General features: G+C 61.9%; 1 protein-coding gene across 2 annotated transcripts; it reads left to right on the top strand.

Annotated features, from left to right (window-relative positions):
• The first annotated feature begins 521 nt into the window (after positions 1–521).
• HCFC1 (host cell factor C1) lies at positions 522–22,492 on the top strand. 2 transcript variants are annotated; one of them, XM_082864110.1, is made up of 26 exons: positions 522–1,758; positions 7,208–7,356; positions 7,514–7,674; positions 8,237–8,445; positions 9,357–9,441; positions 9,936–10,042; positions 11,106–11,285; positions 11,368–11,727; positions 11,967–12,127; positions 12,598–12,795; positions 13,166–13,390; positions 13,481–13,585; positions 13,983–14,202; positions 14,522–14,664; positions 14,814–14,952; positions 15,093–15,313; positions 15,927–17,361; positions 17,560–17,723; positions 18,383–18,827; positions 19,269–19,586; positions 19,784–19,902; positions 19,998–20,135; positions 20,467–20,652; positions 21,259–21,559; positions 21,984–22,047; positions 22,278–22,492. In XM_082864110.1, exons 1-26 carry the CDS (start codon positions 1,566–1,568, stop codon positions 22,315–22,317), a joined length of 6,066 nt encoding a protein of 2,021 aa, XP_082720236.1. In that variant the 5' UTR covers positions 522–1,565; the 3' UTR covers positions 22,318–22,492. The 2 variants fall into 2 exon arrangements, with proteins under 2 accessions (XP_082720236.1, XP_082720235.1); XM_082864109.1 differs by having other exon boundaries at positions 18,251–18,827.
• Positions 22,493–23,623: the final 1,131 nt, after the last annotated feature.

Genomic DNA, 23,623 nt, shown 5'->3' with positions numbered 1-23,623 from the left:
GGGCTTCGGGCCACCTTTCCGGAGGCAGCTGGGCGTGCGGAGCAGGACAACGTCCGCTCCCCGGTACGAAGCCTGACTCTAATGTCTCCGTCAGCCACCCTCAGCAACCTGTGCCCTGTCCCCACTGCTGGTTAAAGCGATTCCTCTGGCGTGTGTCCCTTCAGCGACCCAGGGGGCAGTTCCCAAGGGGGCGGGGCCAGCGGCGTCTGAGGCATTCTCATCCGGGCATTCCCCAGATGCCGCAGCCGCCATCTTTGTTTTGTGCTGAAAGTCGCTACTGACGCCCGCGGACGGCCGGGCGAGGGGAAGTGGCAAGATGGCGGCTCCCAGGGCGGAGGCGTGGAGGCGCGCTTCGGCGGCCACAGGGCTGGGGACGCCTGTGCCTGACCCGAGCGCGGCCTGACCCCAAGCAAAGCGCGCAGCGGCACCGGTCCCTCGCCGCGAGGCAGCGCGAGGTTCTTTTAAGAAGCCTCGGCCGGGAGGAGAAGCCTGCGAGGGTGGGGTGTGGGGGGAAACAGTGACGTCGCCCGACTCCGCCCCCTCGCCCGACCGCCGCCGCCGCCATGTTTAGTTGTTACTTCTTCACACAAGATGGCGGCTCCCAGGGAGGAGGCATGAGCGCCCTGCCGTTACCGCTCCTCCTGCCGTACAGTTGCCACTTCGGGGCCTAACTCTGCCTCTTTGAAGCGGCTCCTGTGGGAAGGAGTCATAAGGAGGGAAGCGAGGATCGGACGCTGCCTTGCGTTTGGTTTGCAGTGGAAGAACTGACCCAAGAGGAAGAGAATAGGGGGGAAGGGGGAGCTAGTCTCAAGATGGCGACTCCCAGGGCGGCAGGCGCAGCCTGAGCAGCAGAGGCGGACTAAAGGGAGGCGCTCGAGACCTCGCGAGCCGTACGGCGCGAGCCTCCGAGCAGCCCTCGAGAACTCAAGCTCGTTTCACTGGCCGCCGGCGCGCCTCTATTCTCTCCAAGTGTCGAGGCTGTTTAGGGAGCGGCCTCTGCACTAAGCGCTGGGCGGGGAAGCGGGACGGTCTCAAGATGGCGGCTCCCACAATTGTGGTCTGAGCTCCGGCGGGGCTGGGACAACCGCGGCGCTTGTGGCTCATTTCCACCCGCCCCGGAAGCCGGCCAGTGCAGGAGACTTGGGGAGGGTGTGGGAACCGGGCCGGGGCTCCGCCATTTCCGGCGGGGGAGGGCTGCGATTGAGGAAGGGAGGAGAGAGAGGCGGCTCAAGATGGCGGCTCCCAGGGCCTCCCGCTCGAGCTTCTAAGTGGGAGCTCCCAGGCAAGTAGTCAGGGCGGCGCGGCTCGGCGGCCTCCAGCTTCTCGGGTCTAGGCGCTCGACGGCTTCAGGAGGCTCTTAAGGAGGCGTGGTGAGCGAGAAGAAGGGGAAGAGTAGAAGAGAAGGAGAATAGTTAAGATGGCGGCCTCCATGGAGCCGTTCACCGCTGTGTGAAGAACCGCTTCTCTGTGCGAGACGCCTTAGACGAAAGGGGGTGTGTGTGAGTGGAATTGGGGGCCTCCCTTCTCGCTTGGTGACTTTTTCCACCGCGCCCTTTCCCGGAACTATGGCTTCGGCCGTGTCACCCGCCAACTCGCCGGCAGTGCTCCTGCAGCCCCGCTGGAAGCGAGTGGTGGGTTGGTCGGGTCCGGTGCCCCGGCCCCGCCACGGCCACCGCGCCGTGGCCATCAAGGAGCTCATCGTGGTGTTTGGCGGCGGCAACGAGGGGATAGTGGACGAACTGCACGTGTACAACACGGGTGAGTGCAAAGCCCGCTGGGTTCTCGGATCTTTCCCTCCTCCCTTCATCTCCTCCCTCTCCCTCCTTTTCCCTCCCTCTCTCTCCCCTTCCTTCCCTCCCTCCCTCCTCCCTCTCTCTCCTTCCTCCGTCTCCCGCCTGCCCCTCCCCTCCCCTGCAGCCCTCTCCCCCGCCTCCTGTTCCCCCTCTCCGTCCGCACCGAGGTGCTGCTTCTCCCGTCCGAGACGGTTTGCTCTGCCCGGCACCTCTGCCTTCCCTTGCTCTTTTTCCCATTCTTCCAGCCCTGATTCCCATGTGTTTGAGAGGCGCTTTTCATTATTGGAGAGGAAGCCTGTACCCCGGCTGGTGAAGGAGCGGGGGCGGCTCCCGCGGCGGTGACTTCAGACAGACACCGTTACCCCCGCCAGGCGGGCGGATGCGTCCCTTTGGCGCAGAGTCCCACCCCCTTCCTCCCTCCTCCTGCGCCTGGTCCGCTCTTCCTCATCTCTGGCGCTCTTTCGGGAGAAATGACAACTTCCAGATTACAGATTAGGTCGGCGTCTCGAGAAAAGGGGCAGAGTTGAGCAGCGTAGTCCCGGCCTGGGGGAGGGGGGCGGGCTGTGTGCTGCGCTGCGTAACCGTCTCCTGGGGACCCACAGGTCAGACGACATTGCTGCTTCCCTCTTGCAGCGTTGACTTCTCCAGCGTTTCTCTACAGATTTCCTGTTGTCTCGATCTGGGATCCTTTGATGTAAGAGATGAATTAATTCCAGTGATCCCGCAGCAGGCTGAGGAGGTTCCCCTGCCCGTTCTCATGCCTCCCCCAAAGCCCGGGCCTGGTTGGTTGGGAGGGGCAAGCAAGGTGCGGTCATAGCTGGAGGCTGCGGTGCGCCTCTGCCTCCGGGTGCTGCTGCCGTGCCGGCTCGCCTTCGGCCTGTTGCCTGGTGTCCCCGCTAAGTCTCTAGGGCTTAGCCGCATCCTCCTGCGGCCCCCTCCTCCTTGGCGGCCACTTGGCCGGGTTGATACACCTGGCGCCTCCTTGGGCCCGAGCTGCCTGTTGAATGGACGCTGGCCCGCAGGACCTCGCCTGGCCCGGAGGGAGGGGCTCGGCGGGCGTTTTCGCCGGGAGCGGTGGGCCTGGGTGCCTTCCGGTCCAGTCCCCAGCCTGAGAGGTGGAGGCGGGGCTGCGGAAAACCCCCTCCCAGCTCAGGCAGCGTGCTTTGAGGAAGCTCCCCTCCGCAGCTCGCAGTCGCGTTCGGGTCAGCCGCGGCCAGGGGCCGGCTTCCAGCTCTTTCCCCCGCGCCATCTCATCTGGCGAGCTCCATTGGCCCCAGAGCCATCCTGTCCGAGGGTTCTGGCGGTACGGTGTCCTCGGGCCTGGGCACCTCCTTCCAGCTTTGAGGTTGCTCTGGGATAAGGTGTTGGTTGGAGTGCTGAGGGTTGGAGCTGGGCTCTCGGTTGGGTGCTCCCCACCGCCGCCTCCCCCAAGGCACAGAGTTTAGTTTTCTCTGCATCTTGTAGGTTGTTGACCCTACAAAGTTGACTTTCAAGAGGCTGGTGGGTTGCCGGTGACCCTTCACATTGTGGGTCTGAGCACCTGTTGCCTCCAGTGAGGCTGGGCTGGTTGGTGGTGCTCTGTGCCAGCTCAGACAGCTGCAGCGGCAGCGATTAGCCGGGTAAGGTAAGGCTGAGGGGCAGGGCTGTTTTTAGAGAGGCCGTTGCCCTGAGCAGAAGCTCCTAAGCTACTTGGACCAACTTCATTCTCGTAAGGCCTGGAGCAGGCTGCTTGGCAAGGAAGGACAATTTTAGAAAGTAGGGCAGGGGCCTAATTACCATCAGCTCCAAAGTCCACTGCTTCCTGGGGCCTCTGCGTATTCATTAGTTTATTAAAATGAATCGAGCCCTTTGGCGTTAATTCATTCTCCATCTGCAAGGGTGTGTTGTATAGTAGAGGATAGCCAGCCTTCCGAAGGGCTGCAGCCCTGGATTCCTCCAGGGTAGCAGTTTGGAAAGTGCCCTATGAACTCCCTCGGTGACTTCTCGGGAGAGCCGTTAGCTGACCCAGCTCCCCTGTCCTCACCGAGTGTTTGCTATTTGACAGAGCCTCGAGCTCCTGCTGTTCTCAGAAAGACAGGCTTGGTGTTGCCTCTCTCCCACCAGCCGTGGCACAGATGCGCAGCATCCTTAGCTGCTGTCTTGACAGCCAGCCTCCTGCTTACCTTGGTTTTGGTTTGTTTATAAATTTATTTCTTTCTTTATTTATGGCTGCGTTGGGTCTCCGTTGCTGCGCGCGGGCTTTCTCTAGTTGCGGCGAATGGGGCCTACTCTTCGCTGTGGTGCGCGGGCTTCTCATTGCAGTGGCTTCTCGTTGCGGAGCACGGGCTCTAGGCGCGCGGGCTTCAGTAGTTGTGGCACTCGGGCTCAGTAGTTGTGGCGTGCAGGCTCTAGAGCGCAGGCTCAGTAGTTGTGGCGCACGGGCTTAGTTGCTCCGTGGCATGTGGGATCTTCCCGGACCAGGGCTCAAACCCATGTCCCCTGCACTGGCAGGCGGGTTCTTAACCACTGTGCCGCCAGGGAAGTCCCTTGGTTTTGTTTTAAATGAGGTCAGAGCATACTCTCTAGTGCTTTTCTTTCTGCAAGATGAGTGCTCAGAGAGACTCGCCCTTCGGAGAGAGTTCCCCGTTGCTAAGACAAAGGGCTCCAGGGGGCACGTGCTTGCCTCGCTGTCTTGGTCAGCTCAGAGATCGGGGCGGTGGGGGGGGGGGTGACGGGGCTGGGGGTGGCAGGTGTGCACTTGAAGGGTGTGTGTGAGAAAGTGTGTGTCCTTCCTCTTTGGTGGCTGTGGAACACTTCACAGGCCTTTGGGAGATCTTAGGGTAGCAACTGTCCTTGACCTCGGGGAATTTTACTTCAACAGCAAAGCGGATTACTCGGAGGACCCGGCCCTGACACAGTGGGGTGCGCCCTGGTGAGGGGAGGGTGTGGCTGGTTGCCAAACCAGTGGCCCAAGGCTGGTCTGCCTCAGTGGTTCTCGAATGTCTGCAACTGATACCACCGGAAAGAGCCTTGGAAAACATCTAGTGGAACTTCCTTGTTTTTGCACATGAGGAAACTGGGGTCTGAGAGGGGAAGTGACAGGTCCAGGGTCACCCTGCTGGCTGGCAGTGGAGTCAGGCAGAATACAGGCCGTCACCGAGACTGTCGGGCTGTCTCGCCCTTCAGTTAAGGGGTGCGGGCCACCACCTTGGAGACACCTCCCTGTTCCTCTGTCCCTGGAGCTAATTGGTCACTAAATTGAGCTTATCTCAAACCCGTTCCCCCTCCGTTCTGGGTCCTTCTTGCTCTCACAGTCACTTCCTGCTCGGCCCGGCGGCTGGTTTCACTTGTCGGGAAGTCCTATTCAGCCTTCAAGGCCCCGCTCCCATGTCACCCCTTCTGAGAACCCACCCCCACCCCCACCCCCGCTTCGAGCCTCAGCCGAGCGGGAAGGCAGCTGCGGGGGGAGGGGCTCGGCCACCTCCCGCCTCCTGGGTACAGGCCTCCCTTCCTCGGCCCCCCTCGCAGCCGAGAGTGGCGACAAGCCCAGGCCTAGGGAGAAGGAGGGACCCGGAGGTCGGGTCATGCGCCGCCCGCCCCGCTAGATGAGCGAGAGATGACATGATTGGGGGCAGCTGCCATCTCAGGGTAGAACTGGGACTGTAGGTGATGTGAAGAGCGGCAGGTTCTGGCTTCAGACCAGAAACTGTGCCGCCTGATAGACTGCTCCTGATGGCGGTGCAGAGGGCCCCTGCCCTGCCTGGAGTGCTCTAGAATGAGATCAGCCCCTCTTGGGTGCTGTAGAATGAGCTGTCAGGACGTCACAGGTCCCTCTAGCCCGGCCCGCTGAGTCAGTGGTGGCATATGACGAGAGAGCTGCCGTTTCCCGTGTAGCCTCCTCCCGGCCCTCAGGTGGGCACCTAGCAGTCACTTTAAGTCGGTGACAAGGTTCTCATCTGTGTGTGTGTGTTTGGCCCTGTGACCTCGGGTAAGTTACTTCCACTCCTGGTCTCTGTTCCTTTGTCCACGGAGGGAGGCTCAGAGGTCTGTGGCGGCTTCTATCCCGGGAACTTGGATGAAGCTCCTTCCGGGCCCCGCGGGAGGCCATCTCCCCCAGTTCAGGCAGGGCTGATGGCTCCAGCCTGGAAAGCTGCTGCTCTTCTCGGTTTGGGTTTGTCTTTGCGCTGCGCGGTAGGACGAGGCGGAGCGCGGGGGTCTGGGGCCTGGGCGTGCAGAGCAGGCAGGGGACCCGGAGGCCCGCTGGCTGCTGAACTGAGGACGGGACCCACAGCCCACTGCAAACTAACGTGTACACTTGGGAAGCGGCGAGCCGGGCGCCTTTACCTCGGGAGGTGTGGTGTGTTTTTGGCGGCGGGGTGGGGCAGGCCTCTCTGCCCAGCTGCAGGTAGAGTCGGGTTACCCAGCCTGGACGGGGTCAGGGACCGGGTGCGCAGTGCTGTCCCGGCTCCTGTCACGCCCCCACAGGGGCTCTGTTCGCTCCCAGATCCGTGCCCTGCCCACCGGCCCCTCAGTCCCAATTCACTTGCCTACGTTTGACCAAAAGTGATCGAGGGGCGTGGAATCAGATTTGCAGTCGGCTGCCGGTTTGGGGTTTTCGGAGAGAGTGTGGTGTATGTTTTAGGGGATGGCCCTTCAAATAACATAGGACAGAAGGCATCCCTCACAAGAGGGCAGCGTTTGCCCCCGGACTTTTCCAGGAAGACCTGGCATGGCAGACGTGAGGGCGGTGGCCCAGGAGGGGCAAGGATGCCAGGCAGAGCAGGGGCAGGTTGGGAGCCCCAGCCCGGCTAGAGGCGATGGGCTTTGGGCAGCTTAGTTGGCACTGACTGCCGCCACCTCTGCCCGTGTTCGGGAGGGGGGAGGGGGGAGGGGGTGGGCCCGGGGGAGGGCTGCTCCGGACCGTCACCCGGGAAACAGCAGTAGAGATTGATTCGTACCCCCATGGCCCTCCCCAGCCTATACCGCAGGCTGCTGCTCCCAGCCTGCACTGGTAGCTCTTTTGGCCACTTAGAGGTGCAGCCACGGGCCCCTGGACGGTATTTTGGGTGTTAGACGTTTCTTTCCGATGACCCATAGAGTGGCGGGAGGTGGCCACATCGCCAGAAGCTGACGAATTTTCTTGGTCAGTGACTTCCTGCTTTTTAAGACGACCGTGATGAGAAGCAGGGTGATCACAGGCTGTTTTGAGGTGGCCTCTGAGGCCAAGGAGTTTGGAAGATGGCTTGGATAGAGGGCTGGCACTTGGATGGTAAAAGGAGAAAGTCCCACATCCTCGGGAAGAGAGGCAGTGCCTCAGCCCCTCCTTTCTTAGACTGTATTTTGAAGGCTGGTGGGTGTGGGGAGGAAGAGGGGTGGAGGTTCTGGTTCTAGGGGCTCCCGAGGAGTTCTGACTTCTGCTAACTTTTGTTCTCCAGCGACCAACCAGTGGTTCATCCCGGCCGTGAGAGGGGACATCCCTCCTGGATGTGCAGCCTATGGCTTCGTGTGCGATGGGACTCGCCTGCTGGTATTTGGCGGGATGGTGGAGTACGGCAAATACAGCAACGACCTCTACGAGCTCCAGGTAGGCCCTGGTTGTTGGGGCAGGGGCGGGAGCAGGCCCCATGTCACCCAGGACCTTCTCACTCCCTTCAGGTCCCTCCCTCATCAGCACCAGCCCTTCCCTGTGCGGCCAGTGGCCGGCTCATCCCCGATTTAATCACTGGGTCTTCATTTTGCAGGCAAGCCGGTGGGAGTGGAAGAGACTCAAAGCAAAGACGCCCAAAAACGGGCCCCCTCCGTGTCCTCGGCTCGGGCACAGCTTCTCCCTTGTGGGCAACAAATGTTACCTGTTTGGAGGTCTGGCCAACGATAGCGAGGACCCCAAGAACAACATTCCGAGGTGAGGCTTTGTCCTGTTCACGTGGAATCCCGTGAAGGCGGGTGCTCGCTCACATAGCAGCCAAGCCTGCCGTACCAAGTGCCTTTCCTTTGTGAAACGAGGGTGGCACTGGATGCCCTCTAAGGAGCTTTCTAACCCCGAGGAGGCCTCGCGGGAGGAGAGCCAGGCCAGGAGGTAGAAACCCACCTTGCCTTGGGCTGGTTCCTGCTCCTCAGACCCAGTTTAGAGCTGGCGCTTTGCTTCTCAGCATCTGCTGCCTGCAATCTTCGTGATGGGTGTTGTCCTTTCTGAAGTTTGGAGGTAGTCCTGAGATGGTGCCCCCTTTTCACCCGGGAGGCCCTCGTGTCACGCCCAGCTTCGTGTGCAGGGCAGACTGGCACACCCCATCCGGCTCTTCCTCTTCTCCTTGCTCTCCTCCTCTGGAGCTTCTGGTAGCCCCTCCTTCGGGGCGAAGGTAGAAGACCTTGGGGTTCGTGCAGCCTCAGCCCCCTTTGTCTCCCCAGGAGTCCACTGTTCACCCATCGAAGCCGGTGGCCCGCCATAACTGACTGTCCTTCTCCAGGTACCTGAATGACTTATACATCCTGGAACTGCGGCCAGGCTCTGGAGTGGTAGCCTGGGACATTCCCATCACTTACGGCGTCCTTCCCCCACCCCGGGAGTCCCACACTGCAGTGGTCTACACCGAGAAAGACAACAAGAAGTCCAAGCTGGTGATCTACGGAGGGATGAGTGGCTGCAGGCTGGGGGACCTCTGGACGCTGGATATTGGTAAGATGTGGGTGCGGCGGCTCCAGTAGTCTTGGCGCGAAGCTGGTCTGCTGGGCGGCCGGTGTGGGGTGTTGAGTTGGGGCTCACAGGGAGGGGAGTGTCCCGCCTAGCCCTGTACTTGCTGCAGGGTCAGGATAGGACCCATTTGGGGCTGTCATCTTTGCCCCGAGCTTGTGGCGTTGCTTGAAGAAAGAGCAAGGCTCGGTTGGCTGAGTTGGTCTGCTGTCTTCCAGGAGAGTGAGGGGAGAGGGAAGGGCCTTTCTAGAATGGAACTGTGTAGATGAGGTAGCACCTGTCCCTGTCGACTTGTCAGTGGTCAGGCTGTGCCAGGAGCGGAGCCCCCTGGTCTGTCACAGTCAGAGGGGATGTACAGATGCCCTTAGAGCCGTGGGGACTCCTCGGGCTGGTCGGCAGGTGGGGAAGCGGGAGCGGTTGAAAGGAGTTCAGGCTTTCGACCTGAAGAAGGCTGAGGGGAGAAGGTGGCCGACCACACATGTCTGGAGGGTTAGGTGGTCCTGTGGGGCAGCATCGGTGCTCGAAAGAAACAGTGTCTCGGGAGCAGACTCCCCAGCAGCAGCAGCTCTGTAGGTGGCGGAGGCGGTGTGGGAGAGAGTGCGTCTTGCCGGGAGTCAGAAGGTGCGCCCGCCGCTCCTACCCCAGCCCAGGAGCGGTGCTGGCTTGTAGTGGGTGCTCAGTTAAAGTTCAGAGGATGGTAAACACAGCTTGGGAAATGCCAGCACCTGGTGATCGGAGGGCCTCCCATGGGCTGTAAGGAGGCCAGGTATGGATTCTTGCGCTGGGTCAGCACCTGCCTCCCCGCACCTTCCCTGTGTCCGGGGCACATCCTGTGGGTCAGAGGGCCCGTGTCCGACCTGGTATGGGTAACCTTCCCTTCCCATTGCTTTGCACAGAGACTCTGACGTGGAATAAGCCCAGCCTCAGCGGGGTGGCACCTCTTCCTCGAAGTCTCCACTCGGCTACGACCATAGGAAACAAGTGAGCAGCCAGCCACGGCTTTTCCCTTCCTAGCCCACCCCACCCCCACCCCCACCCCCGTGGGCTCGCAGTTTCCTTCCAGCAACCCCTAAGGCCTGAGGAGACCTCTTTCTGGCTGGGCTGGCGTTCGGCAGCCCCGTCTTTCCATTATGACCCTGGGGGACTGAGAAAAGACAGAGGGTAGAGGGGCACAGACCGTCCTCTCCGCCAGCAGCTGAGTGTTTTTGTCAATGCCAAAGTCCCAAAGTGAATATAAGCACGATGGGGACTGAGGTGAGCTTTAGGTGAGCTAAACCGAGGCTCCACATACTGGAGGTGACACAGTTCTTGTGAGGGCTGAGCCACCAAGTAGGAGAGGGCCACGTCCAGAGCTTCGTGCGTCCTGGGGAGAGCTAGAGGACCAAGTGTGTTCAGAAGTTTCTGGATGGAAGAGGTGGCCTCTAGCTTGGCACCTCCTCTACAATCCTCTCCTACTCTTCCCTCCCTCGTCCCAGAATGTACGTGTTTGGTGGCTGGGTGCCTCTCGTCATGGATGACGTCAAAGTGGCCACACACGAGAAGGAGTGGAAGTGTACCAACACACTGGCTTGTCTCAACCTGGGTATGGCCTCCTCGGGCTTGGGCTCAGAGCGGCCTCCTCGGCCTGAAAGCTGTGTGGGGAGCACAGGGAGCCGAGCTGCTTCTAGGCCGTGCCTCTAGAATCCGCCAGGAGTAGCCAGTGGCCCAAGTGCTCTGAGGGACGCTCCTCCTTTGCGTCTTTTGAATAGGCTCTTCCTACCCAGCGTAACCACGCAGAGCATCCCTCCTGTCTCCTGTTGGTGGTTTCTCACCCACCCTGCAGGGACTTTGCTATATACACGAGCGTTGCCTCTAGGTTCCTTTAAAACCGAGGAAACAGGACAGCGGCCTGCTCTACGCAGTGCGGCCCCTGACCCTTGCATTTACTCTGTCCTGGAGACCATCCCATCCCTGCAGGGCGAGTGGCCTCATTCTTTTGAATTGCTCTCGTGGTGTCAAAACTTGCACCAACGCTGCTCGTGAGTATCCTCACACCATTCTCGCCAAGTGCAGTTGTATTCAAAGAGGAAGACCTAGAGGTAGACTTGCTTTCAGAGGGATGTTGCTGTACACACAGATGCCCCTGGCAGTGTTTGCCAGGCCGGCAAACAGTTCGCTCTTTGCGGAGCCCGGTAGGCACTTGACTCTCCCCATGGGCCAGCCCCCATTCCCTCCCCTGGCTCACCCTGAGCCCTGGCTGCACCAGCACGAACATCAAACTGCCAGGCACCCTCTGGGTTAAGTTTGCCTTAATCGTGAGTGAGGGTATGTATTTTTCCTCGGATCCTCTTGTCACCTTTTCTGTAACTTGCGTTCCTCTTCACCCATCTCTTTCTAGAGGCTCTTGTGTTGCTTGATGTGTGAGAAGGGAAACCTTTGGCTGTGTGTTTCACATAGTTTTCCCAGTTTGTAGTTTGTGGTTTATAATTTTTTACGGTCTTTTTTGCTATGTGGAGTTGTTTTTGTTTTTGTCTTTGTCTTAATTTAGTAATCTTTGATGACTTCCTGGTTTTAATTCCCCATCCCTGACAGCAAAAGGCCAAAGAGCCCTTGGGGGTTGTCTATTCCTCTGCCCCCTACTGACCTCCACATCCTGCCCTCCCCAGATACCATGGCCTGGGAGACCATCCTGATGGATACGCTGGAGGACAATATTCCCCGGGCCCGTGCCGGCCACTGTGCTGTAGCCATCAACACCCGCCTGTACATTTGGAGTGGGCGTGACGGCTACCGAAAGGCCTGGAACAACCAGGTCTGCTGCAAGGACCTCTGGTACCTGGAAACGGGTAAGGCCGACCGGAGGAGAGCTGCCATGCCCGTCCCTGAAGTCTCTGCTGCCGCCTTCTCACCAGCGGTGCTCTCTTACAGAAAAGCCACCGCCCCCGGCCCGGGTACAGCTGGTACGAGCCAACACCAACTCCCTGGAGGTGAGCTGGGGGGCTGTGGCAACAGCCGACAGTTATCTTCTGCAGCTCCAGAAATATGACATTCCTGCCACGGCTGCTACTGCCACCTCCCCTACACCCAATCCAGTCCCGTCTGTGCCTGCCAACCCTCCCAAGAGCCCTGCCCCAGCAGCAGCCGCGCCTGCTGTGCAGCCACTGACCCAAGTAGGCATCACGCTCCTGCCCCAGGCTGCCGCCACCACCCCAACCACCACCACCATCCAGGTCCTGCCGACGGTGCCTGGTAGCTCGATCTCCGTGCCTGCCGCAGCCAGGACTCAAGGTGAGCCGGGGGCCGGGCTCTCAAGGGCAAGATCCGGCCCACCAGGGGGTCACGTGCCTGAGTGAGGACCGCTAGACAGACGGCACACCTGGTGGCCATTCGTGCAGGCTTGTGGCCAAGTGGTGGCGGGGGACCTCGGTCCCGACCTTGGAGGCTGTCACTGAGGGTGTCTGGAAGGGCCAGATTTGAAGCACAAGCAGGTCACAGAAGCTGTTCGCCTCTGCCCCTTCTCTTGCCAGGTGTCCCTGCTGTTCTCAAAGTGACTGGTCCTCAGGCTACAACAGGAACCCCATTGGTCACCATGCGACCTGCCAGCCAGGCTGGGAAAGCCCCCGTCACTGTGACCTCCCTTCCCGCAGGCGTGCGAATGGTCGTGCCTACGCAGAGCGCCCAGGGGACGGTGAGAAGCTAGGGCGGGGCTTTCCTGGCGGTCCCGCTCATCCTGCGCCCGTAAAGCGCTGATGAGGCGACCACTCGGCACTAACTTAAGGGTTAATAAGCTCATGCCTCAGAACCGCCCGTCTGACCTCAAGGGCATTTTAAATGTGTATTTTCTTGTCCTGGAGCCTGAGGGGAGGATCTAGCCAGCTGGGGTTTGACTCAGCCCCCTGAGGAGAGAGCTGTATCTGTCTCCGTGGTCTTTAGGAAAGATCCAGAACTACTCGTAACTCTTGCTGCCAGGTTGCTGTGCCTTGTCAGTGGTAGGAGTCCACGTCTGGGGTCAGTAGAGCAGGGCCCAGCAGTCCTGACGCTGAGAGGTGCCACTTCAGGGCGAGCCAGGCGGGTTCTGGTGAAGGCCGTGGAGCAGGGAGTGTGGTGGCCGCGGGCCTGGCACTCCCTGTGGGCTCACACTCCCTGCGCCTGCTGCAGGTCATCGGCAGCAACCCGCAGATGAGTGGCATGGCGGCGTTGGCAGCCGCGGCTGCCGCCACCCAGAAGATCCCTCCTTCCTCGGCACCCACGGTGCTGAGTGTCCCGGCCGGCACCACCATCGTCAAAACTGTGGCCGTGACACCTGGCACCACCACCCTCCCAGCCACTGTGAAGGTGGCCTCCTCGCCAGTCATGGTGAGCATCCCTTGGGCCTGGTTCTCAGCCTTGGGGCCGGGGGCTTCTGGGCACTGTGCTCAGACAGCGGTCACTCCTTCCGGGCTTTGGACCAACCCGCAGAGGCTGTAGGTCCGTAACGTGTTTGCTGTGGGCTGTGGAATAAGCTGGTAGCTATAGGGGTGTGGCAGCCTTAGGCTAGACTTGCCGGCCCAGTGTCCTCCCTTGCTTTGCTAGAGGAAAGGTAAACCAAACTGAGCTAGGGACGCACTCACTCACGCACGCATGGGGCAAGGCAGGCTAGAGTTTTGCTGTGTGCGCACCCCCGCCATTCCAGGCAGAGGCTGGGGTGCTCTCTGCCCCGCCCACCACTCTTCTCTGCTCCCTCCAGGTGAGCAACCCAGCCACTCGCATGCTGAAGACTGCAGCCGCCCAGGTGGGGACGTCTGTCTCCTCTGCCGCCAACACGTCCACCCGCCCTATCATCACAGTACACAAGTCGGGGACTGTGACAGTGGCCCAGCAAGCACAGGTGGTGACCACAGTGGTGGGTGGGGTCACCAAGACCATCACCCTGGTGAAGAGCCCCATCTCTGTCCCAGGAGGCAGTGCTCTGGTGAGTGATGGGTGCCAGGAGAGCCCAGCCCAGGCCGTGCCCTTGACTGGTCTCTGGATCACTCTTTGTGCTCTATGTCTTCCTTTTCAGATTTCCAATCTGGGCAAAGTGATGTCAGTGGTCCAGACCAAACCAGTTCAGACTTCTGCAGTCACAGGCCAGGCGTCTACAGGCCCGGTGACTCAGATCATCCAGGTGAGCTCGTGGGCTCCAGACTGACACAAGCAAGAGTGGGCGCTGGCCTGGGGTTAGAACTCGCATCCCTGGCTAGACATGATCCCATGAACACTGATGGCACAGAAGGTCCTACTGCTTGGTCCTGTCACCCTCGGTCTTCAGAATACTCTGAGCTGCCTGGGCTGCCAGTGGAGACTAGCCAGACGAGAATCGCTGTTAAACTTGCCATTCTTCTAAAAAAAGGATGGATAGATACATATGGGTATAACTGAATCGCTTAGTTGTACACCTGAAACTAACACAACATTGTAGATCAGCTGTGCTTCAGTTAAAAATTAAAAAAAAAAAAACATTTCCCATCTTGACAATGATGCCGGTTCACCTCACCCCGTCTTTGCGTGTTTTCCCCTTACAGACCAAAGGGCCCCTGCCAGCTGGGACTATCCTGAAGCTGGTGACATCAGCAGATGGGAAGCCCACCACCATCATCACTACCACGCAGGCCAGCGGGGCAGGGACTAAGCCCACCATCCTGGGCATCAGCAGCGTGTCCCCCAGCACCACCAAGCCCGGCACGACCACTATCATCAAGACCATCCCCATGTCGGCCATCATCACGCAGGCGGGCGCCACGGGTAGGGGCCTCCTCCAGCGTGCTGGTGAGGGACCATGTCAGGAGGGAAAAGGCAGGCAGATGGAGGGCGGGCTGCGACGTGTTTCCATTCTGGTTTTCCCCTCTTTTCCACCCTCTCTCTGCCTTTTCCTTAAGATATGTCGGGAGGTAGCAGGGGTTACGGCTACAGTTGGTACTTCTTTGTTTTAATCAAGGGGCAGCAGGAGTAACTGCTTGAAAGGGGGCCCAAGAGAAACGGGACCCGGCAGCAGGCCCGGGTGGGAGGCCGGCGCTGTCCCTCGTGGCCCAGCCTGAAGCCAGGCTGCCCCCCTCTCCTCCAGGTGTGACCAGCACTCCCGGCATCAAGTCCCCCATCACCATTATCACCACCAAGGTTATGACTTCCGGAACTGGAGCCCCCGCCAAAATCATCACTGCTGTTCCCAAAATCGCCACTGGCCACGGGCAGCAAGGAGTGACCCAGGTGCGGCGTGCCTGGCCCTCTCCTCACCCCAGGGTCCAGTCCGGGAGCACAGCAGGCCACGTGGGTCTTCCCGTGGGGCCTGGGAGGGCCAGCGCAGGGTCTGGCCAGCCCACATGTGATGTGAGGCTGCTTTCCTCTTGACATCCCAGGTGGTGCTGAAGGGAGCCCCCGGCCAGCCGGGCACCATTCTCCGCACCGTGCCCATGGGCGGCGTCCGCCTGGTCACCCCCGTTACCGTCTCCGCTGTCAAGCCGGCTGTCACCACGTTGGTCGTGAAGGGCACAACAGGTGTGTAGGCCGTGGGGGGAGTGGGGCAGAGTCAGGGTGCGCCCCGGCCCCGCCTGCCCAGGGAGAAAAGCTGCCGCGAAGGCGGTGCCAACAGCGGGCTTCCTCCCACATCCCACTCCCGCCTCCCTCTCTGCCTTCAGGTGTCACGACCCTAGGCACCGTGACAGGCACTGTGTCCACCAGCCTCGCCGGGGCCGGGGGCCACAGCACCAGTGCCTCCCTGGCCACACCCATCACCACCTTGGGCACCATCGCCACCCTCTCGAGCCAAGTGATCAACCCCACTGCCATCACCGTGTCGGCGGCACAGACCACGCTGACGGCGGCCGGTGGGCTCACCACCCCCACCATCACCATGCAGGTAGGGCAGCCGGGAGAGCATGTGGAAGTGCGGGCCCAGCCTGAGGGTTCCGGTCTCCACGTTGGGGCCACCCTCTCCAGGCTTCCTTCTGCTGCCATGTGCAGCTGGGTCCTTTTTTTCCCTCCCGTGTGTGGCACCCGTAGGACGCTTTCCCTGTAGCCACGTAATTGCGATTCTTAGTCACCGTTTGATAGCGTGTCGTGCTGAGATAATGTATTTCAGCCATTTTTAGTGTTTGAGCGTTAGGCTTTTTCTTTCGTGATACTGTAGAGGGTACGACAATTCATTTTGGGGTGCATATAGCATCTTTCTCTTCGTACGTTGTAAGCTGAACTCCTGGTGAAGTGGTGAAGCGTCTGTGGCTGGCCTTGGTACAGCCTGGGGTCAGCAGGGTTCTCAGCCCAGGCCTCCCCCCAGCCCAGCCCCTTCCCAGTCCCTGTGGCCCTTGAGGTGATGCAGTACCTCTTCCTTGGTTCCTGAGAGAGTCAGTTTCTTGGGGTCAGAGGATGAGCAGGTCCTGGATTTGCCAGCTTTGTTGCTTTAGGAGCCAAGCTGGTGATCCCAGCCAGCGTAGGGGATGCTGTACTAATTTCCCATCTGGCCTCTCCCCCAGCCTGTCTCCCAGCCTACCCAGGTGACTCTGATCACAGCGCCCAGCGGGGTCGAGGCCCAGCCTGTGCACGACCTCCCCGTGTCCATTCTGGCCTCGCCTACTACAGAACAGCCCACGGCCACGGTCACCATCGCTGACTCAGGCCAGGGTGACGTGCAGCCCGGCACTGTGACACTGGTGTGCTCCAACCCGCCCTGCGAGACCCACGAGACGGGCACCACCAACACAGCCACCACCACCGTCGTGGCTAATCTCGGGGGACACCCGCAGCCCACCCAGGTGCAGTTTGTCTGCGACAGACAAGAGGCAGCTGCTTCTCTCGTGAGCTCCACAGTGGGCCAGCAGAACGGCAGTGTGGTTCGCGTCTGTTCCAACCCGCCGTGCGAGACCCACGACACGGGCACCACCAACACGGCCACCACCGCCACCTCCAACATGGCTGGGCAGCACGGCTGCTCCAACCCGCCGTGTGAGACCCACGAGACGGGCACCACCAGCACGGCCACCACCGCCATGTCGGGCATCGGAGCCGGGCAGCGGCGAGACATCCGGTACACCTGTGTGGCAAGCACCGTGCCCGCCGTGGTCCGGGTCGGCATGGCTGCCGGGGCGTCAGAGGGAGCCCAGGGCTCTGTCAAGCCCTCGTGCCAAACCCGCCAGACCGGCGCGACCAGCACCACCATGACTGTGATGGCCACCGGGGCCCCATGCTCAGCTGGCCCGCTCTTCAGACCAAGCCTGGCCCTGGAGGCTGGTGGCCGTGGCGCCACGCTCGTGCAGTTGGGCCCTCTGAGCACTCAGGTCAGGCCTGGTGGTGAGGGTAGCCCCCTAGCTGGCCTGGGCCCGCTGGTATCCGTGGGGCGCCAGCCGGAGGCGCATCACGCCCACACGACGTACACCGCCACCACGGCCCGCTCTACCGTGGGTGCCGGGGAACCCAGTGAGGTGCAGGGGATGCCCGCGCTTGGGTACGAGAGCTCGCCTGGCGCCGCTGTGACTGCGAAGGCCCTGGAGGCACTGCTGTGCTCCTCGGCCACCGTGACGCAGGTCTGCTCCAACCCCCCGTGCGAGACCCACGAGACAGGCACCACCCCTACGCCCACCACCGCCACGTCCACCGGGGGTGCGGGCCAGCCAGAGGGTGGGCAGCAGCCCCCGGCTGGCCGCCCCTGTGAGACGCACCAGACGGCTTCCACCGGTACCACCATGTCAGTCAGCATGGGCGCCCTGCTCCCTGACGCCGCGCCCTCCCACAGAACCCTGGAGTCCGGCTTGGAGGGGGCGGCACCGCCCGCAGTTACCCCCCAGGCTGGAGCTTCATTGCTGGCTCCTTTCCCGACGCAGAGGGTGTGCTCCAACCCACCCTGTGAGACCCACGAGACAGGCACCACGCACACGGCCACCACCGTCACCTCCAACATGAGTTCCAACCAAGGTAGGTGGAGGCGGCCAGCCTGGCACTCGCGCTCCCCGGGGCCCAGGCCCCAGCAAGAGGCCTTCGGTTTGATTCCGCGGAGCTCGGTTTACTAGCCTGGGCGGGTCCTCTGGGCGATGGTGTCCCCTGCTGGCAGAGCTGGGTGGAAACCCTGCTGGAGGGGGGCCTGTCATCCCGCTCTCCGCTTGCCCCCCGCAGACCCCCCGCCGCCTGCCAGCGACCAGGGAGAGGTGGAGAGCACCCAGGGCGACGGCGTGAACATCCCTGGTTCCAGTCCTATCACGACAACGGTGTCCTCCACGCTGACACGGGCCGTGACCACTGTGACACAGTCCACACCGGTCCCGGGCCCTTCGGTGCCGGTAAGAGCCCCCGGAGCGCCCCCCTCTGTCTGCCTCCCTGCTGCCCACCGCACTTCAGGCCTGCGCTGTTCCAGGATTGGACACCAGGTGTCGCTCTCGCTCCAGGCACGCGCCACTCCTGGTTCCTTTTCCAGACCATAGAAGGGCAGCCTCGTGCCTGACAGGGCAGGGCGCAGGAGACCCCCAGGCTTGGTGGGTGTCTCGTGGGCGCTTTTCTTTCTGTAGCTGTTTCCTATGGCTTGTTACTCGGCTGTCGCCTGTAAGCGTGGCACAGCGGGAGTCTGAGGGCCCCTTGGGCGAGGCCGGGAGACCTCTGTGAGGATGGGGTAAAATTGGCCGGCAGGTCGCGGGTCTCTACTCCTCTTGCCACGCCCCCCACTGCTCAGTGACCTACTGCCCCTGCTCATCAGATGGGGTCGTGGCGGCCCCTGGGGAATGCAAATCCTGGCCCACAGGGAAAGATGAAGGTCTGCCTGGTTCTGGCCTCCCGCTCCTTCCCTCTGACAGGGGCTTCTCTCCCTTTCTAGAAGATCTCATCAGTGACCGAGACTACCCCAGGGGCTCTGACCACCGAAGTCCCCATCCCGGCCACGATAACAGTGACCATAGCCAACACAGAAACTTCTGACATGCCCTTCTCTGCTGTTGACATCCTGCAGCCCCCAGAGGAGCTCCAGGCCTCGCCAGGGCCTCGCCAGCAGCTTCCGCCACGGCAGCTCCTGCAGCCTGCCTCCGCACCCCTGATGGGGGAGTCCGCCGAGGTCCTGTCAGCCTCCCAGGCCCCCGAGCTCCAGGCCGCCGTGGATCTGAGCAGTACGGGGGACCCGTCTTCAGGCCAGGAGCCTGCCAGCTCAGCCGTGGTAGCCACTGTGGTGGTCCAGCCGCCACCGCCCACGCAGTCCGAAGTAGACCAGTTGTCACTTCCCCAAGAGCTGATGGCCGAGGCCCAGGCGGGCACTACCACCCTCATGGTAACGGGGCTCACCCCCGAGGAGCTGGCGGTGACTGCTGCCGCTGAAGCGGCTGCCCAGGCCGCGGCCACAGAGGAAGCCCAGGCCCTGGCCATCCAGGCCGTGCTCCAGGCCGCACAGCAGGCCGTCATGGGTAGGTGCTGGGGTCACGGTAGGTGGCTTACCCCACTGTCTTTGGTTCAGGGTAGGTGGGAACCCCGAGGGGAAGACGGACTCCTCGGGAGGAGTGAGGAACCGGGGTTCTGGAGCCTCCCTGCTGGCAGCCCTGGCTGGCGGGCCCCAGTGACAGCCTGGGAAGAGGAGGCTTGTTTCCCGCCAGGGCAGCACGCCGCAGACTTGACGGGGAGGGCAGGCTGACTTGGGCGCCCAGGAAGGAAGCGGGCTTTCTCGGGCGGGGGAGGGCAGGGTAGAGGTGGGCCGGAGACGAGGTCCGAGAGACAGGCTCTGAGGGCCGGCGCCCACCAGGGTACCAGGGCTGCCCCTAGCTCCGGGAGGGCGGTGACCATGGGTAGCCGGGGCTGGGCTCTCCCACCTGCCGCTCCTCCTAAGTAGAAGTCGTCTCCACCTGGAGCAGGCACCGGGGAGCCCATGGACACGTCGGAGGCGGCGGCCGCTGTGACACAGGCGGAGCTGAGCCACCTGTCGGCCGAGGGCCAGGAGGGCCAGGCTACCACCATCCCCATCGTGCTGACGCAGCAGGAGCTGGCCGCCCTGGTGCAGCAGCAGCAGCTCCAGGAGGCGCAGGCCCAGCAGCAGCAGCACCACCTCCCCACAGAGGCGCTGGCCCCTGCCGACAGCCTCAACGACCCGACCATCGAGAGCAACTGCCTCAACGAGCTGGCCGGGGCTGCGCCCAGCACCGTGGCACTGCTGCCCTCCACAGCCACTGAGAGTGAGTGGGGCCCTGCTCCCCCAGGGAACTTGGTTGATTGCGGAAGAAAGTCTCGGGGCGGCGGTGGGGGTGGGGGGCGGCGCTGGTCCCGGGCCCCTCCGTGCAGAGGCGGGCGTGTCCTCTAGCCTGCGGGAAGGGCTCCTACGCAAAAGCCAGGTCTCCGGGGCCTTTCCTGTTGATGCCATCTTTACTCCCAGGCCTGGCTCCGTCCAACACGTTTGTGGCCCCCCAGCCAGTCGTGGTCGCCAGTCCCGCGAAGCTGCAGGCCGCGGCTACCCTGACGGAAGTGGCCAATGGCATCGAGTCCCTGGGCGTAGTGAGTCTGGAGTGACGGGGACTCGGGAGTTGGGGTGCAGCATTTGGGCCCCGAGGGTGGAGGGCCTGATCTCTTCTCCCCTCTCTGACTTGCAGAAGCCAGACCTGCCACCCCCGCCCAGCAAAGCCCCCGTGAAGAAAGAGAACCAGTGGTTTGATGTGGGGGTCATTAAAGGCACCAACGTGATGGTGACACACTATTTCCTGCCACCTGATGACGCTGCTCCGTCGGATGTAAGTGTCCCCGCGAGCTGAGACCCCCGGGTGGGTAGGGATTTATCAAGCTCCCCGGGGGCACGCCTGTCTTAGGGCTGCCCCCTCTCTCTCCCTGTGACCCTTGAAGTGGCTGTGAAGCCCAGCCTTGGCCCACCTTGCCCTGTCCCCGCCTTGTCGTGCAGGGGCTGCCGTGGCTGCCCTTTCCCCGGCCCACCCACCCCACTGTGTGGACCTGCATCGTCCCCAGGGTAGAAAACTCCTCTGCTGGCCCCAGAGCCATGCTCCAGCAGCCCTCTCACGTCAGGCACTTCCGTGTCTCCCTTCCTGCTCGCCCGGCCTCTTCCCGCAGGACGACTCGGGCGCGGTGCCCGACTATAACCAGCTGCGCAAGCAGGAGCTGCAGCCTGGCACCGCCTATAAGTTCCGCGTTGCCGGGGTCAACGCCTGTGGCCGGGGGCCCTTCAGCGAGATCTCAGCCTTTAAGACGTGTCTGCCTGGCTTCCCGGGGGCCCCCTGTGCCATTAAAATCAGCAAAGTGAGTCTTCTTGCCCTGGGATCAGCCTCTGTCCTCGGCTGAGTCCGTGCACTCAGCGCTCTCTTCCGTGCTGGCTTCCGGCAGGGGTGACTCGGGAGGGGGCCCCAAGGTGCGGGCAGAGCCAGCTGGCTCTGCGGTGAGGCTTCTGGTCCTGGCTCTGTCGGCAATGGCCAGGGAGACAAGGGCAAGTTCCTCCCCGTGCCCCTGCCACCGCCTCCCCCTTTTGACACAGTGTGTGCTGTGCTCCACGTGCTCCTTCATCTAATCCTTAAACCCCCGATGAGGAGACTGAGGCGCCAAGAGGCTAAAAGACGAGCCACATGCTAGGTGGCAGAGCGGGGCTGGGAAGGCTGCTGGAGTCCCGTTGGTTGTATCGTGCTGTTGCGTCAGGCTGCCTTCCGGGTGGGGGCAGAAGAAGCCATCTCTTTGGAGCTCCTGGAGCTCTGCTCTGAAATAGCTTTGTTGTGTTAGGAGGAGGGAGAAGTATGAACACTCAGTTCCGGAGGCTTCGAAGCATTCTAGGCCCTCTGTACCCGGGTGGCCGGGGTGGGAATAAGTCACAAGGCTGAAGATGGCCCAGCCTGATCTCTGCCCCCTCGGTTCCAGAGTCCAGATGGCGCTCACCTCACCTGGGAGCCGCCCTCTGTGACCTCTGGGAAGATCATCGAGTACTCGGTGTACCTGGCCATCCAGAGCTCGCAGTCTGGGGGCGAGTCCAAGAGCTCCACCCCGGCGCAGCTGGCCTTCATGCGGGTGTACTGTGGGCCCAGCCCCTCCTGCCTCGTGCAGTCCTCCAGCCTCTCCAACGCCCACATCGACTACACCACCAAGCCCGCCATCATCTTCCGCATCGCTGCCCGCAACGAGAAGGGCTACGGCCCAGCCACTCAAGTCAGGTGGTTGCAAGGTGGGTCTTGTTCGTTGGGCTCCTTTGGGCAGCTCTAGGGAGAGGTTGGGGGATGGCGGGGAAAAGCCCCGCGAGCGTCGCCGGGACCACCCGGCTCCAAGCTGGACTTTGGGGGCTTTATATTCTGGGGCGGGTGATGGCCTAGGGCCCTGGGTAGGTGTCTTGGAGTGGAGGGTTACTCGCCTCATCTGGGGGTGCAGAGGAAACTGCTCGGGGCTGCTGGGGGCGGGAAGGGCTGCTGAGACCGGCAGCAGGAGGCATGGGGTGGGGAGCAGAGGCCTCGGGCTGCTCCGTCAAGAGTTTGCGCGGGGTTGGGGGGGGGCCACGGGCGTCGTCCCCGCTCTCGTTCCCTCAGCTGCACCACTGGAGTCGTCTCACCCCCGTTGCTGAGCTGCTCACTCACTGTTGGCCTCTTTCCTTTCAGAAACCAGTAAGGACAGCTCTGGCGCCAAGCCGGCCAGCAAGCGGCCCATGTCCTCTCCAGAAATGTAAGCGGGGAGTGCCTTTCAAGAGCCTTCTGAGGCCAGGGGTAGGCGGATCCCGGGAGGAAGGAGCGGTGGGGACAGTAGGGCCCGCCTTCTCCTTAAGCGAGGGGGGCTGCTTAACCGGGCACGACGCCCCGCTAGGGCCCAGCCAGAGCCCCCGATGAGTCCCACTCGCTTCACCGTGGGGACCCAGCTGACGCTTTTCGCTTTGCCTTTGCCTCCCGTCTCCCAAGGAAATCCGCTCCAAAGAAATCGAAGGCAGACGGTCAGTGAGAGGCAGCTGCCCTGCGCCTGGCTGCTTCTCCAGACCCCCCTCTGCTTCAGGACCGCCGCCCGCCCGGGCCTGCCCGCCCCGCCCACCCGGCGCTCACTTTGCCCTCACGAGCCGCCACACCGGCTGCCCGTTCTCTCTCCCTCTCTCTCTCCCTCTGTTTTAAAAATAATCTCGAGAAAGCACATTTTACCATTGCTGTGGGGAGGAAGCAGAAGGCAGATGTGGAAGAGCCCCCCTTCCTCTCCCCGCCCAGCGCCTGCCAGGGGACCAAGGCCCCAGGAGTGGGGGGTGGGCGTGGAAGCCGAGGAGAGGTGCCCCCCTGGGCCCCTTCCCCCGCCTCCGCACCCTGAACTGGGTGTCTGTCTGGTTCTGTTGCATTTTCTTCCATTAGTGTTTCCCGACACCCGCCCGCCCTTCCGCTTCTCCCACCCCGCCCTGCCTGGCACTCCCATGGGAAGCTGACACATTTTCTCAGAGGCCTTCGTACACCCACCTCTTTCTCCCTCCCCTCTTCTTTCCCATTTGAAAAAAAGAGAAGAAAGAAAAAGAAAGAGGTGGAGAAGGAACCCCGTGGTGGCCTGAGCAGTGTTCTGTGAAAACCTCCCGACTCCCAATTGGGGCGTAGAGTAGCCGCCCACGGAGCCTGGCTTCAGCCTCCCTGGGGTTGGGGCTAGGGGCCACATCACCAACTGCTGCATTTGTTGTATTTTTTTTAAGTTGAAGTTGACGGAGTTAACATTTTTATTGTAATTTTAGCCTTAGCGTGTGGGGTTTTGTCCCTTTTTTTTGTTGTTGTTGTTGTTGTTAGCTGTGTACAGAATGTGTATCTTTTTTTCCCCCCCTTTTTTTTAAACTCTTTTTCTCCTTGGCTAAGCCTTGGCAGGGATCTTTCTGGAGGAGAAGCTGGGGCAGCCAGGGTAGGAGAGGCATGGGATCTCCCCTGTGGGCCTGGTGTTTGCTGCCCAGCCCGGTTTTCTCTTTCTGGCCCCTGTCCTCTGCCCCTCTGCCTGTCCCCAGGCCTCTGGGACAAAGGAGGGTGAGCCGTCAAACCTCACTCCCCACGGGCAGTTGCTCCACACCTAGAGGGAGCTTCAGAGTCCGCTAGAGCCCGAGGTCAGTCAGGTTGCTGAGGAGGATGGTGTGGAGGTGGGGGCCGCGGCCTGACAGCCAGTCCTGGGGCCACAGCACTCTCCACGACCCCCAGGCTCGCTCCCCGGCATGACTGCTTAGAGCATCCAACACCCACAACTGCCGCTTCCTGCAGCCGCCCTCTCTCGGCAAAGCTGGTGCATGATGGAGGGGAGC

This window comes from Leucopleurus acutus (assembly GCF_964270905.1).
Source record: "Leucopleurus acutus genome assembly, chromosome: X".
NCBI classification, from domain to species: domain Eukaryota; kingdom Metazoa; phylum Chordata; class Mammalia; order Artiodactyla; family Delphinidae; genus Leucopleurus; species Leucopleurus acutus.
Note: the sequence above shows the minus strand (reverse complement) of the source record. Positions and strands in the feature narration are given on the sequence as shown.

Bases quoted from the DNA above. Each gene is read 5' to 3' on its own strand.
- HCFC1 (XM_082864109.1), top strand. From the start codon at position 1,566: ATGGCTTCGGCCGTGTCACCCGCCAACTCGCCGGCAGTGCTCCTGCAG. The intron at 7,357-7,513 runs GTAGGCCCTGGT...TTCATTTTGCAG, and splicing joins ACGACCTCTACGAGCTCCAG to GCAAGCCGGTGGGAGTGGAA. The intron at 17,724-18,250 runs GTAAGAGCCCCC...CTCCCTTTCTAG, and splicing joins TCCCGGGCCCTTCGGTGCCG to AAGATCTCATCAGTGACCGA.